At 48.6% G+C, this 14,917-nt stretch overlaps 1 protein-coding gene across 1 annotated transcript in view; it reads right to left on the bottom strand.

The window, feature by feature from the left end:
* Positions 1-10,055, bottom strand: part of RAB40C (RAB40C, member RAS oncogene family) — a 61,847-nt gene extending 51,792 nt beyond the window's left edge. The window contains exons 1-2 of the mRNA XM_065412315.1: positions 9,992-10,055; positions 7,773-8,145 (exon numbers count right to left, since the gene is read on the bottom strand). Of these exons, the coding sequence (XP_065268387.1) occupies positions 7,773-7,926 (154 nt within the window). The 5' untranslated portion in view covers positions 7,927-8,145; positions 9,992-10,055. The remainder of the gene's footprint in view (positions 1-7,772; positions 8,146-9,991) is intronic.
* Between the last annotated feature and the right edge of the window lie 4,862 nt (positions 10,056-14,917).

Raw genomic sequence — 14,917 nt, 5'->3', positions numbered from 1 at the left:
GAGGTGTATCACAGTGAAGTGCCCTACCCCCTCCTGAGGATTCACCAGCACATCCATCTATTCTCTATAGCACAGGGGTTCTCAAACTGGGGGTCAGGACCCCTCAGGGGGTTATGTGATTACATGGGGGGTCACGAGCGAGTTTTTCACTTATAAGGAGGAGTCGCACTCAGAGGCTTAGTATGTGAAAGGGGTCACCAGTACAAAAGTCTGAGAACCACTGCTATAGCAGGAGTTCTCAACCAGGGGTCCAGGGCCCCCTGGAGGGCCACGAGCAGGTTTCAGGGGATCCGCCAAACAGGGCGAGCGTTCGACTCGTTGGGGTCCAGGGCAGAAAGCCGATGCCTCACTGCATGGGACTGAAGCCCAGGGCCCCAAGCCCCACCACCCAGGGCCGAAGCCTGAGCAATTGCCTTGCTTGCTACCCTGTAAGGCCAGCCCTGGCTTTCATATGCAGAAAAACAGTTGTGGAACAGCTGGGCTGTGGAGTTTTTATAGCATGTTGGGGTGGCCTCAGAAAGAAAAAGGTTGAGAACCCCTGATCTATAGCACTGCTACTTGCCTGCCCTCTTACCCAGAGAAAGCACATTAGAGAAACACTGGCCTAGATTCTTGCACCTAGTGAAGTCAAAGTTTCAGCCAGTGGCATCTGTGTCCACCCTGTGATGAGTTTTATTATTTCTGTAAATGGCAAGCCCACTGCTATATCCTGCTTCTCTTCCTACCCCAGTCCTGGCCAGCAGTGTACACAGTTGTCTAGAACTATGACCAGACCCTACACTGGATACCTCAATACGAGTGGTGAAAGTAGCATGGGATGGAAACAGGGAAATCTCATTTTAAATCCCCTTATCTCGTTTAGCTGAGTTTTACTAGAAAGTTACTGAAACTGGAAAGCCCGCAGAGAGAAGGAAAGAGAAGAGGGGTATCAAAAATAGCACACCCCCTAAGCTCAATTATCTCTCTCTTTTAAATGATTAGACCTCATAAAAGACTGAACAGTTTCTCAGAGCAATGGAACCCGTGAACAACTATATTGTGGAAGGTCAGAATCTGACTCCAGTTTATTTTAGCTTTTTCCCCACACCTCCACCTTTGCCCATTTTATAACAAAGACCCTGCTGGAAAGCTCACTACATCCCTCCTCTGAATAAATGCGAGATACTGTATGGGGTTCTAGAGCACTTAGAAACGGTGCTTCTCTCTGTAGTGTCGTCCCAACTAAGGGTTACTATGTCTAGCAGACACCTCTTTCCTGAAACCTGTTCAAACTGATAGTCACCACTCTGATCCAGTAGGAAAAGAAAGCTTCTTATCCCATTCCAGTCCAAGCCCATCTGTGTATGAAAGAATAAGTCAGGGACAGAGAAGAACGGGTTCCCTATGGGGGCTAGCAGCAGGGAGGAGAAGCACCCTTTTCCACGGGTGTGTGCAAAATGTTTTGAAGCACGTCCCGACCAGCAAAGCATATTGCAGGCAGGTCCTCAACCAGTGTTAAGACAAACCCTGTTTCCTGTGAATGCTGATCACCTGCTCACATGGCAGCACTGTCACTTGTGCACACTGTCAAGTATTCCTGAGAGAGAAATTCACAAGTCTCATCTGGTTGTGACACAGCACATAACAGAGCAGACTTCTCAGCCAAAGGAAGAGACTGGACAAGATTATTTAAGTGCAAGCATATGAGCAGCTTGAATTTCAGGAAGAGATTTGATTTGTGACACAGCATTGTCTAAATGACATGCATTCCTGCAAGGAACAAGCATCTTCCCAGCTGAATAGATCTGCCTTTCACACCCTGGCTCAGGGCTATACACACACTGCATCCACTTGCCCAGACGCCTGAGAGCTCTGAACAGTCAAGAAATACAATCAGGGCATTTCTGCTGTGCTTTGGTACTCCTGGCTACTGCAACATTTAGGGGGAGGACAAGGACAAGACAACTGTGTGATTTGAGTAATGCAAACAACTTAATTAGTTTTAAGAGGGGGCTGGACAAATTTATAAATGCACTGTATTACAAAATTGCTTGTGATGATAGGGGCAGGACTCAACCGTCATGGGACTCATTTCCAGTTTGTTTTATGTTCCTAAACCAGTGGTCCTCAAACTGTGGGGCATGCCACCTTAGGAAGGTACGTACGGAGGAACGTTCAGGGGGGCGTACAGCAGGGCCCAGGCCAGCCCCCATGGGGAGCAGGAAGGGAACGCCATACAGCCCAGCTCCAGCCCTTGCCCAGCTTTGCCCGATTCCCTTTCCACCCCCAGACCAGCTCTGCCTTTAGCCCCAGCTCCTCCCCCATCTCCAGTTCAGCCCAAGCTCCTCTGCTGAGCCAACTGTGCAGTAATGGAGGGGGACGTGGACAGATTCCATTACTGGTAAGAAGCATACGACAGGAAAAGTTTGGGCTCCACGGTCCTAAATACGCTGCCTCAGGGTTTCAGCCAGTCACCTGCAGGGGTCAGGAAGGGATCTTCCCCCACCAATGTCTTCTAGGTTTTTGTTTAATCTTCTTCCTCAGAAGCATCAGGGATGGTCATGGCAGGAGATGGGACATTGGACAAGGAGGGTCAGGACTCTGAGGTGGTGCAGAGCATATTCTCTCTCGGTCTAACTGATCACCATATGTGGTGTCAGGAAGGAATTTGCCCCCAGGTCAGATTGGCAGGGACCTTGGCCTTCTTCTGCAGTGGGTGCGGGTCACTTGCCAGGATCATCTGGATATATCTCACTTAATCGTTTCCCTGCCACTGCAGGGGCCTCAGGCATTGGTGCACCTCGGTCCCTCCTGTTCTCTTCCTGTGGCACAGAACAGTCTAGTCTCCTGTGGGCTGTAATACTTTGGTCTCATTGTGGCTGTTGGGTTTCATGTGCGGGAACTGGAGTCCTGTACTATACAGGAGGTCAGACTAGATGATCTCATGGCCCCTTCTGACCTCAAACTCTATGAAGTGACAGATGTTCAGGGCACACATCAGTCACACAGGACAAGGCATGCAGCTTTGCATTTAGTCTCAGCTAGTCTAGCTGCAGCACAGGCTGCTAAGCAGGGCTCAGAGTGCAGGTGCCACGCTAGCCTTTCTCTGCCCAAGGTAGCAGGAGCAGAAGGCATAGAGGAAGGAGCATGCTCAGCCTCGAGGGAAAGGGTAGGCTTTGTACCCCTCTCAGCAGGTCCCTCTAGCTGAAAGGAAACAGGACAGGTAGGCTCCCAAGGAGTCCTGCTTCTGCAGTAGGAGGAAGGCAGCCTGTAATCGTTTTGGGGGGTAAATCGGGGAGAACAGGAGGAAAGACCACACACTCCCTCCATACATCCCAGCATTTCAAGTGACTAAAGTGGGACTGCCCACAGGGGGTGGGAGACCCAGGGCAGGGTGGAACAGAGTTGCGGAGTAAGCCCACCCTGCGCTGGCAGCTCCTGTCCTGTGAGGCTGGCTGGGCTCAGTTTCCCGACTCTGGGCATCACCCCGGGGGGCCAGGAGAAACCTGAGTGGCACTGTGACCCCATGCGCCAGGGACCAGGTCACAAAGCCAGAGCAGGGAGTTGAGCCCAGCCAGCCCCACGGGACAGGAGCTGCTTCAACTGGGATAATGGGGGGGGGGGGTGTCGAAGTGGTTCAGTCCCTTGAAACCTGGGACTGTTGAGACGTACACCCTCCCCAAATAGTCTGCATTGGGCTTTCTTTGCCCAAAAACATTCCAGGGAGGAGATTGCTTCAGAGCCTTTGTATCCGAACAGCACATCCTGGAAGGAAAGCCTTTCGGTTTGGACCAGACCAGCAGCCTGTCAGAATGCAGTGCACGCCCGCAGAAGATGAGCTCTATGAACTCATCCTCACTTAAAGGATTTCCTTTATGAAATCAGCCCTGGTGAGGGATGCCAGTACATATACACAGTGAGCAGGCCAGGGCCCTAGGAATACAACTGCCCCAGAGGAAGCAGGGGGTGCTGCAAACACCATCAGCCTCACATTCCTCGTGGCTGACGTCTTAATTATTAACTGAGGATGAACAGCATAGGGAACCCCAGGGGAAGCTTCTGCATCAGCGTGCCTCAGCCCCGATATCAAGCTGCCACCTTCTAGGCACTGCAACGATGTTCAGTAGCCCTGGCTCCTTCAGTCGTAGGCTGCTCAAGAGTGTCAGTCAGTGCCAATTCACAGCAGTAACCTGTGATGGGGCCACCTGTCCAAAGCTAGAGTCAAACCCACCAATTCATTTCACGGAGGCCAGCCTCCAGAGTTTAACAACTATGTCACTGCATGAACACATTGTCAGTTTGAGTGTGAAATATTGAAACAGAGGTATTACAGAGCTATTGCTGTATCTGCTAGGCATTGGAAAAAAATAAAAAGTAATTCAGAATAAAACTATCACATTTGATAAGAGGTTCCCAACTACAGACCTATATTCAGGAGCGACCTTTGGACTCTGCTTCCTGTGATTAAAAAAAAGTCTTTATACTGACGATGCTTTCAGGAAGGATGCAGTCCATTCTACATATCAAAGTCCCTTTAGCAGCTGCACATAAGCAGGAATTGCAGCGTCAGAGGCTCTTTGCCTCTCTTATGGACTGCATAGTCAACTGCAAAGAAAGCAGACCCCCCTGCTCAGTTGGACCCCATTTCAAGTCACTCCTATAGACTGCCAAGAACTCTCCTGGTGCAGGCCTTTGCTGAAGTCAGATAGGGTAAGGGCAAGCCAAAGCTCAGCTGCATAGAAGACCCTGGTCCTAGGCCACAAAAAGAAATGATCAGCTCCAGATTTTTTAAAAAAAATTTTTTTTTTTTAAGTTCTATAAGTTTCTCTCTCAATATTTGAGTGTCTTCCCCACCTTCCTCCCCCGCCAGGTTTTCCCATCCCACCTCAGAGTCCTGCATCACAGTAGCCATCCTTGGCAAAGGATGTGGAACTCCCTGTTGCTCCTTGCTCAGGAACAGTAGTTACCAGGAAGGCCACTCCCCAACAGAGGTTAAGCACATGGGCACTGCAGAACTCACCCCAGGACCCAGCCAGGGCTTGGAGAAATCAAGCTTGAGAAATGAGTTGTTGCGCTAACCACAAGGCTAGCTCATCAAAGCTTACTCCTTTTTCTCAGATAATGGTAAGATCCGTTTTCTGGGCAATTAAAATGAGAAACGGATGGCACAATATGAACATCTGTTTATAGAAAAAAAGAGGATGTGTATAGAAATTGCTAGGTTTTACACAAGAGCCTCTGCATAACGTTTCAATTTGGTGGGTTTTGGACAGTATTAGAAATATGTTCCAAGTTTATGATAGACAAAATCGGATGGTTTGAGGGGCTGGTAATGGAATATGCAGTGTTTCACCTACAGATCACTGGTTTGAATCTGGATCAGTACTGGCTAAACTGGATTGCTCTTCAGGGAGCATGTATAGAGTATTTAGTGATCTCAGCCCAGTTCCCAGTGGACAAGCACTATCAACACAAACATACAAAATTAACCTTAGCCGCCAGTTTCAGGTGAGAAGCCCTGAACACACATGGAAGCTTAACTTCCTTTACAGCTAGAGATGGTCCCTGCCTGGTGACAGTTGAGGCATGTTGGCAGGATTTTGTGAGTGCACCCTAGCTGCTCAGGAGCCAGAGGAATTTGATTGCCAGGACTGTCAAGACTTTCCATGAGTGTTAAATTCACTCAAATTGCAAGGCTATCCAATCCCTTTATCCACAGGGTATTCAATTTAGCAAGATGAGTCACTAATTAGTGGAAATATCAAAAATGCAATAGCACTGAGTAAAACTCAAAATATGACCGTAAAATTAGCGACATAAAAATGGGTTCAAGAGCACACAGAAAGCAGCCATGGGAAATTTTAAAGCTATTAGAGGTATTTTGGGTTTTCTTTAAAATAAAGAGTTGTGGTATTTTCTGGGGTACACAGTTCAGAGTGCAGGAGGCACAGCCCGTATTGATCAATTCCTAATCTATTGGTTTCTTTCGTATATTTACTGTTATGGTTATAATGTAAAAATCAGTCCAAGTTATTGAGTCACTAGTTCTTTTCCTACATTACTGGCTTCCAACTGATTTGAATTGCCTTATCGAATAAAAGGTTTTTAATTACATTTTTCAGACCTTAGAAGCACCTGTTGAAATGGTATCAACAATAAGAAAAAAAATGAAGGATACAGCAGGAATTGTCAGTCAACACTAGGTGCAAAGTACACCAGTTCTCGATGACACACCACTCTCACTTAAAGCTGGGTGTGGAGCCCTTTTTGCAGATACCCAGTACCTCACAGAAGCAATCCTTAATATATGAATGCTAGCGCTCATGTCAAGTCTTGTCTACAGCCCTGTAATTTTCTACTAGGAGTCTAGATCTCACAGTTATCCTGCCCTCTCCAAGCCATCTTCTCAACAGTTTTTGCATGTATTCGTACAGCAACTCTTATAAAGCCTATGCCCAAAGAGAACTCAGCACTGTCAGGAGTCAAGCTGTACTGCTCCTCCAAACTCTGAATTCAATCTGTCTCACCCCAAATGTTAACAAGCGCCTGATTCTCTCAGACTCCTGTCTGCAGATTAAACTGCAAGTGCCAGCTACTACAGCCCCCAGGCTGGTCTTGGCGAAGATGCAGAGTTCCAGGGTCTGAATTAGATTGCTTCTGTCAAGCCCTTAGAGTCACATTCTGCACTGAAAATGGCGAGAAGTATGACAGATTGCAAGTCACCACAGGACCTGCACCCTGCCAGGCAACATTACATTTTAACTACTGAGAGGGGATGCAGGAGAGAGAGCAGCGCCACTCGTTGGCTCTTAATTATAGTCTTGTGACACTATAGTTAATGGTCTGTCAGGGCTTCCATTATAAACCTTGATTTTGCAGGAGGTAGAGATTAAGTTTAGGCTCCTGAGTACCCAAGTAGCAACTCACCAAAAGCTTTAGATATGAGCTAATCTCATAGTTCTTTTGGTACAAGTGCCTGAGTACTAACTGTGAGTATAGTTCAGTGCCCGTACTAACCCTCCAACAACGCTCCAAAATAATATATTTTAAAACGATGTATAAGTGCCGCCATGCTTCTTGCACAACTAACGAATGTGTCGGATAACAGAGTACATGTTTCTGATCATTTCTCTACTATGACACTGGGAGGCAGATTCTTATGATTTTAAGGAACAAAGTGACAACACCTTTGCATTAGCACAGGGGTGGGCAAACTACAGCCCAGGGGCCGCATCCAGCACGTCAGATTTTTTAATCTGGCCCTCGAGCTCCCGACGGGGAGTGGAGTCTGGGGCTTTCCCTGCTCCGCATATGCCGTGGCTCCGTGTGGCTCCTGGAACCAGCAGCATGTCCCCCCTCTGGCTCCTACACATAGGGGCAGCCAGGGGGCTCCGCACGCTGCCCCTGCCCCAAGCGTCTCCCCCACAGCTTCCATTGGCTGGGAACCGTGAGCATTCATGGCCCGCCATACAATTTCTATACCCAGATGTGGCCCGCAGGCCAAAAAGTCTGCCCACCCCTGCATTAGCACTAATGAAAGTCCCATTAAGCCGAACTGATAAGTCACCAAGCCAAACTGTAGCAAAGTACAATGCAAAACATGGGATACATCCATTGAGCATCATGTACTGTACAATTCCCTTCCTCAATAAAAGTCAACCTATTTGTAAGAAAAACTAGAGCTGCAGCTCAATAACAATTAGAAAAAAAGTTTTATGAATAGCTTCTTTATAATTATGGCTGCAGTTTTACCGAGTAGAGCATTCTCCCACCACCCCTTCCAAAATCCTTACCATTGCTATAGGCATAAGGGGATTCCGACGCTCCATCTTGAAGGCTCTCCAGGATTTCTCCTTTCCCAACATCACTGTCTCCTACCAACAGGAACTTGAGCAGATAATCATAGCTCTTCACAGGGCTTCCCTGGGTTCCCATTCTCCCTCTCATTAGTGAAGAGGCACAATCCGCATACTAAACATGCAGCCAGACTGAAAGGAGCACTAATGCCAGCTTCCTCGCTTTTAGGGAGGCTCTTATGAGCACAGGTTTTTGTCTCCCCCTTCAAAGGGGGGCAGGAAGGCTAAGGAACAATGAGTCAACCTCAGAATGAACCTTTCATCCTTTCCACCTTATGTCCAGTCTTCTGCACCAAGATATGCTGGGAGCCTAAAAGAAAAGAAAAGGAGGGTCCTCGTTTCTTTGCTTGCTTTTAGCACCTTTTCAATATTCAGACAAAAAATATGGTTAAATTCTCAAAGCTGCCAACAAAGAACCCACACTTGTTTTTTTTTAAAGGCAGCTAATTTAGAATACAAGGTTCTAGCATAAAGGTTGTTTTCCCTTCAGACTGCTACAGCCCTTTGGGGGAAGGGGCAATTATTGGTACAATGCTCACACAAGAAGCTAACACTGCTCAAAGCCTCTGAGTCAGAGGTTTACCTATTCTGAAAAGGCAGAAATCCTCTGATACAAACAAAACAGTCAGGCCTGTGGGGAGCAAGTGTGGCCGTTCCCTACCATTCCTGGACCACTGGGGCTGAGCTTCGCCAGCAAAATAAAACAGCAATTTGCATAGGTAGAAATAGACAGGCAGATGGCTAACTTCTTAAGCTTTTCCCATCTTTCCCCCACCCCCTCCATACTACCCCCTTCTCCAGCCCACACCCACCTTTAGAAAACCTGGGGTGGTTGTTTTTAAATGCTGAGGGAAATCAGATCTGTTAAGATTTAACTGCCCAGATCAATAAAGTGGCTAATTTAAATTCAGACCCATCTCCCAGCAGCTGTGCTATCCCCACCTCATTGTTCTCTTCCCTCCCCCAATTAAAGGTGCCTAATCCCCCCCTCCAAAACAGAGGGTCCCCTCTACAGACATCAATCTGAGCCAGGAGACCAGAGCCCAGGCACTCAGGAAGCTGAAATGAAGTGGCAGAGTTTTCACACCTCCCCCTCAGGTAGAAATGGGGGGGGGGGGGGGGAAGCACAGCCATACATGGGACAGGAATGAGAACACCAAAAGACAAGCCCCAAGGGGAGTCAGCCACCGCAGACACCAGCTGAGAGTGCAAGGCCCAGCCAGCGCAGCAGGGCTGAGGGTGCCAGGGACAGCTCAGCTGGGGCAATGCCAGGCCCCACAGAGATGGGTGGAGACCAGGAGCACCCAGCCCCTGGGGTAGCAAGACACAGGGGTAAAGGGTATTTGGCATGCGAGCCCTCAAGGATAGAGGGATGGGAAGTACCAGCCCCAGGGGATGGGGGAATAGAGGGAAGTATAACACGAGGGGTGCTCCCAGGGCTTGGGAAGGGGTCTCTACCCTGGGGCAGGGAGCCAGGCCTGGTGGTGACAGGTCCTAGGGAAGAGAGGGTCTGGGCAGGCTGGGGATTGGGGTGCCAGGCCTGAGACTGATCTAGACAGGATGGGAGGGTCCCAGGGGCCAGGCCTCAGGGCAGTGGGAGGCTAAGAGGGGAGGTTGATGGGAGCATGGCCAGATGCTGTTGTGGGGCCGCTGGGTGCCAGGTTCCTGGGCTAGCTGGAAAGGGGGTGGTCAGTGAGGCAATGCCAGGCCCAAGATCAGGCTGGATTGGCCAGGCTGGGGGAGCGGCTGCCAGGGGCATGACCCAGATGGAGGAGAGGTCCGAGAAGGTGGCAGAGGGCCAGGACCAACGGCGAGGGGCACAAGGAGGTGGGGGGGCAGGAGGCCCCGAGGGACGGGGGGGTACAGGGAGGTGGGGGGGCAGGAGGCCCCGAGGAGTACAGGGAGGTGGGGGGGCAGGAGGCCCCGAGGGACGGGGGAGTACAGGGAGGTGGGGGGGCAGGCCCCGAGGGACGGGGGGGTACAGGGAGGCGCGGGGCAGACCCCGGGGAGTCCGGGCGGGAAGGCGCCGAGGGGGAGGAGGGGTTCAGGGAGCGGCGGGGGGGGCCAGCCCGTGGGGGCGGAGTCTGGGACTCAGCCGTACTGGGGGGTTCCCACCCCGAACCGACGTGGGCTAGGGGTTTCCCGCCGAGACTCACCGTCCGGCCGGGCTCACCGCGCTGACACGGGCCGGGGGAGGCGGCGGCTGCTGCTGACTCCGACACAAGCCCCGGCGGTCCTCCTCACCACCGCCTCGCAGCGCCCGCCCACTGCCTCAAGCCCATAGGCCAACGCCCCCGCCAATCAACATCACACCCGCCCTATCCGCGCCCCTTTCCGAACTTCCCCCGCCCTCTTCCGGCATCATCCTATCAGGAGCCAGAGGGCTCCACCTCATTTGCGGAAAATTGAGCCCATCCAGGGCGTAGGGCAGGACTACAGACCCCGGCATGCAACGCGCCGCCCTGCCCCGGGTCAGGCCTGTGCGCAGCATGCTGGGATTTGTAGTCTCAGCTGTAGACATCAGGCAGGGTTAATAGGTGTGTAGCAGCGTGGCTCCTGCGGGCAGGGTGGTAGCTGTGCTGGGCTGCAAGGCTGCCTACACACAGGGCGAGCCACCGCCGCAGCGGGGCTGGGGCGCCTTCAAGCCGGGCAAGGGAAGTTTTATGATCCTCATTTTACAGATGGAGAAGGGAGGCTCTGGGACTGCAAAGCTGCCCACAGGCAGGGCTGGGAGCAGTGCGGCTCTGTAGGTAGGGTGACCAGATGTCCCGATTTTATAGGGACAGTCCCGATTTTTGAGTCTTTTTCTTATATAGGCTCCTATTACCCCCCACCCCCGGCCCAATTTTTCACATTTGCTGTCTGGTCACCCTATCTGCACGTGACTGGGAACCAGTGCTGTGCAGCAGTGAGACTCAGATGTGTTTGTCCCCAGTGGAAAATTTCAGGAGATGGCAAATTTCCATCGCTAAAGTCTGAATTCTAAGCCCAGTCCGCCTGGCTTGAAAAGCATCATAAAGCTCCTTGTACACTCACAAAAAGAGGGGAATAGTGAGTCTCCCTCTGGAAGCTGGGAAGTTAAAATCTGGGGATCATTTAGGAGCCCACCAGAAACCAAGTCTCAGTGAGTACTGTACAGTTAAAGGAGAACTGTCTGGTCCTTTAGACCCAAACCGTGCATACATGTTAGTTAGAATTTTTTTAAATGTCAAGTAAAAGAGTTTCATTGTTATTTTTATTTAAACATATGGACATATTTGCAATTCAAAATTGCATCAGTGTCCTACTGCATGGGAATCAGAAAAGGGATGGCCCAGACCCTCAAAGGTATTTCGGCTCCTAACTCCCATTGATTTCAATAGGAGTTGAGTTAGGCACCTAGATACCTTTGAGGATCTGGGCCCATATGTTATTCTATTGGTCCCCGCAGTCATTCTATCGCAGCACCTAGGGTGACCATACAGCAAGTGTGAAAAATCAGGACAGGGGTGGGGGGTAATAGGAGCCTATATAAGAAAAAGACCTCAACATTGAGACTGTCCCTATAAAATCGGGACATCTGGTCACCCTAACAGCACCACAATCCTGCTGATGTGGTGGTGGGCAGGGGAAGGACACAGACAGGAAATGGAAATTGTTCCAGATTAAATTCTGTAACCTTATTCCTGCTTATGAATGCAATTACACATTGTATAAGGTATTATTAAATGATGATTAATTATTATTATTGAAGCAAAGGAGTGCAGCTAGTGCATTATATCTATGGGGTGTAAACATGGGTAATGTGGCTGAACCTGACAGTGTTGCCAACATATTTGGTGTTTGTCTTAAAGCCCCAGCTTCTGGAGTCTAGTGATTATATGAGAATTTAAGCTTTTGTTAAAAACATAAGTTTCTAGCCCTGATGGGTGCAGAGAAAAGCTAGAAAATGTGACCTGAATGCATCCTAAATTCAAGGGATAAATAAAAATGATCAAGCATTTTTTTTAAAAGTCTCATGATTTTTAAGGTAATTTCATGATTGTTTGGGGCCTGACTCATGATTTTTGGGTTGGCAATATTGGGTAAAAAAAAAAAAAGGCATGTATCCAGGACAAAGAAGAACTGAGAAATTACAGAATGACATTAAGGAATCACAATCAAGCAAATAAGGAAAGCATGGAAGAATACAGATGTAGTTATATAAATACCAAGTATTGTAATGGATCAAATGCCATAGCTCCCATTAATGTAACTGCAGTATTTTGTGTCACAATACCTTCAATGAGAAAAGTACTAGCTGCCTATCAATCATATTCCAGTCTGTTCAGTGCACAAGGACTAAGAAATCAAGGAAGTTGACAATCAGGCTTTTGACACCTGAGGTGGAAATTATTGACAGAAGAGACAGATAGGGTTAAAAAAAACAAATGAATTCTGTGTGTTGGGCCAGATTCAGGACTTTAGGAGATGTTTAAAGTGAAGTGCAGGTGAATGTGCTTTGCTGATTCAGGGCCCTAGTTTGCACAAAAGAGGGAGGAGGGAGAAGAGGGCAGGAAAGATGTGAAACAGACACGTATTTTGTATAGCAAAACAAGGGATATTGCTGGTCAACAGGATTATACCAGAGAAGGTGGTCTAGGGTCTGATCCAAAGCCATAAAAGTCTGTCCACTGATTACAACAGTCTTTGATTCAGGCACTTAAAACTCAGCTCTGTTGTGAAAAGTGATTCTGTAAAAATGGCATTGATCGCGGAGTTTCTTGTTCATTGTGTCAATGTCTCCAGGTTAAATTTACATAATTTACAAGTAAACAGCTGTTTCTTCTAACTGTTGGCTCTGCACATTCCTGCCTGGGCTCTGACTGAGAGTCAAGCTATGTGCTTTCCATCTAATGCACCATCACTAATGATGTAAGATCTGCAAGGCCTTACTCTGCTCTCAATGACACCTGTGCAACCCTATGTCTTCAGTCGCATTGCACAAGCATAAGCCATTGGCCATGCACCTGGAATGTAGTAAATAATGCTGTTGGTGAGGCACAAGCTGGAATAGACTCCAGGCCGGCTCTGTGGGGCTGACAGAAGTGAAACACAGTGAAAAACATATTTATGCCACTAATGTACCTGGATCTGTCCCTCACTATACACAGAGGGAGCAGATCTCTTACATTTTTACACAGTCCTTTTAAAGAATGGAACAGCACTTAGTTATTAAGGCTGGTAAACTGGTAAAACCTCATGGCTGGATGATGCCATGCCTGAGCAAATTAGGTGGCAAAAGATATAGATCCCTATACTCTCTGGCAACAAGAGAGGGACTGGTGTTGTGAAGAGAGGCCACACCTGAATATAAGATGGGATTCTAAGGGAGATCAAAGCAACTAAATGCCAGTCAGCAGTGGGGAAGACCCAGAGAATGGCGGATTAGGCAGAGGACATGGGAACACCTAGGTATCTCTGAACTAATACAGGATAGTCAGTACGGACTCATACAAAGGTAGGTCAGGTACCTAGGTAACCCATTCCAGTGCTTCACCACCCTCCTAGTGAAAAAGTTTTTCCTAATACCCAACCTAAACCTCCCCCACTGCAACTTGAGACCATTACCCTTGTTCTGTCATCTGCTACCACTGAGAACAGTCTAGATCCATCCTCTTTGGCACCCCCTTTCAGGTAGTTGAAAGCAGCTATCAAATCCCCCCTCATTCTTCTTTTCTGCAGACTAAATAATCCTAGTTCCCTCAGCCTCTCCTCATAAGTCATGTGTTCCAGCCCCCTAATCATTTTTGTTGCCCTCCGCTGGACTCTTTCCAATTTTTCCACATTGTAGTGTTGGGCCCAAAACTGGACACAGTACTCCAGATGAGGCCTCACCAATGCTGAATAGAGGGGAATGATCACATCCCTCGATCTGCTGGCAATGCTCCTACTTATACAGCCCAAAATGCCGTTAGCCTTCTTGGCAACAAGGGCACACTGCTGACTCATATCCAGTGTAATATAATTGCTAATATGACCCTCACTGACCTCTGCTGGAAGGAAATCAGACACATTCAAGAGTGTGTCATTGGTCCTCTACTGCTAGTGTTAGTGGTGATTCTCCTCTAGCTCCAGTGGCTGGGGCCCTTGGAGCAGGAGAATGTGAGGTCTTTCCCCATGTACAACTGAAATGGTGGTTGGACACCATGTGAAAACCAAAGTGATTATAACCATCCTGAGGGGCGTGGGTGGAAGAAGTTTGGGGTGGAGGCAGGTGACTAACAATATTCTTCACTTTATGGAACAGTAAACTGCCAGGGAGAGCCGGCAGGAAGGAAATGAAGTTTGCTGTTGCTACTCCTATTATAATTATTTATTTGCATTGTGGAAGCACCGTCCTATGCCCCAATCACTGCATAAGACCCCACGGTGCAAGGCACGGCACAGACACAGAACAAAAAGATAGTCCGTGCCCCAAAGAGCTTACAGGCCAAGTACTCAGGCCATCTGTATGGGAAAGCGGGGTAGGGAACACTTTATCTGCAAAGGGGACAAGAACAGACCAGCCTAATTAGCGCAGCTCCTAGCTGGACCTGATTCTCCTCTCACCAGTGTGACTCAGGAGTGCCTCCAATGAAGTTACAATGGCATGAACTGGCAGGAGAGTGTACCCTGAATGTTGCCAGAGGCTCTAAGGGCCATGGCTTGTGAGCAGCGGCTGGACTAGATGAGCTGTACAGAAGCCTGCCCTCGTCTGGCTCTGCAGAGAATGCTATGCTTGCCTCAGCTGGATGTCAATGTTAAATTCCCGATTGCAGCATACACTACACACACAGATTCATAGATATGAAGGCCAGAAGGGACCATTATGATCATCTAGGCCAGTGAACCTCAGACCTCAGTGGTTCAGGAGCCAAATTAGCAATCAGCATTACCCAAAAGGCCTACAGGAGTGAGAATTCATTGGTTCATTTACTATTCTTATCTATCTCTATATTTTTTTCTCTACAGTCAGTTAATAACATAGAAAAAGCATCCTGATTGGTTAATAACTCAGACTGGTTAATAATTAAATCACACAGTGTTTCAGTATCCTATGCTGCAAAGAGCCGCAGGAGACA

Source organism: Emys orbicularis, chromosome 10 (genome assembly GCF_028017835.1).
Source record: "Emys orbicularis isolate rEmyOrb1 chromosome 10, rEmyOrb1.hap1, whole genome shotgun sequence".
Classification (NCBI taxonomy): Eukaryota; Metazoa; Chordata; order Testudines; family Emydidae; genus Emys; species Emys orbicularis.
The sequence above is the reverse complement of the archived record's forward strand: the minus strand, read 5'-3'. Positions and strand labels throughout refer to the sequence as shown.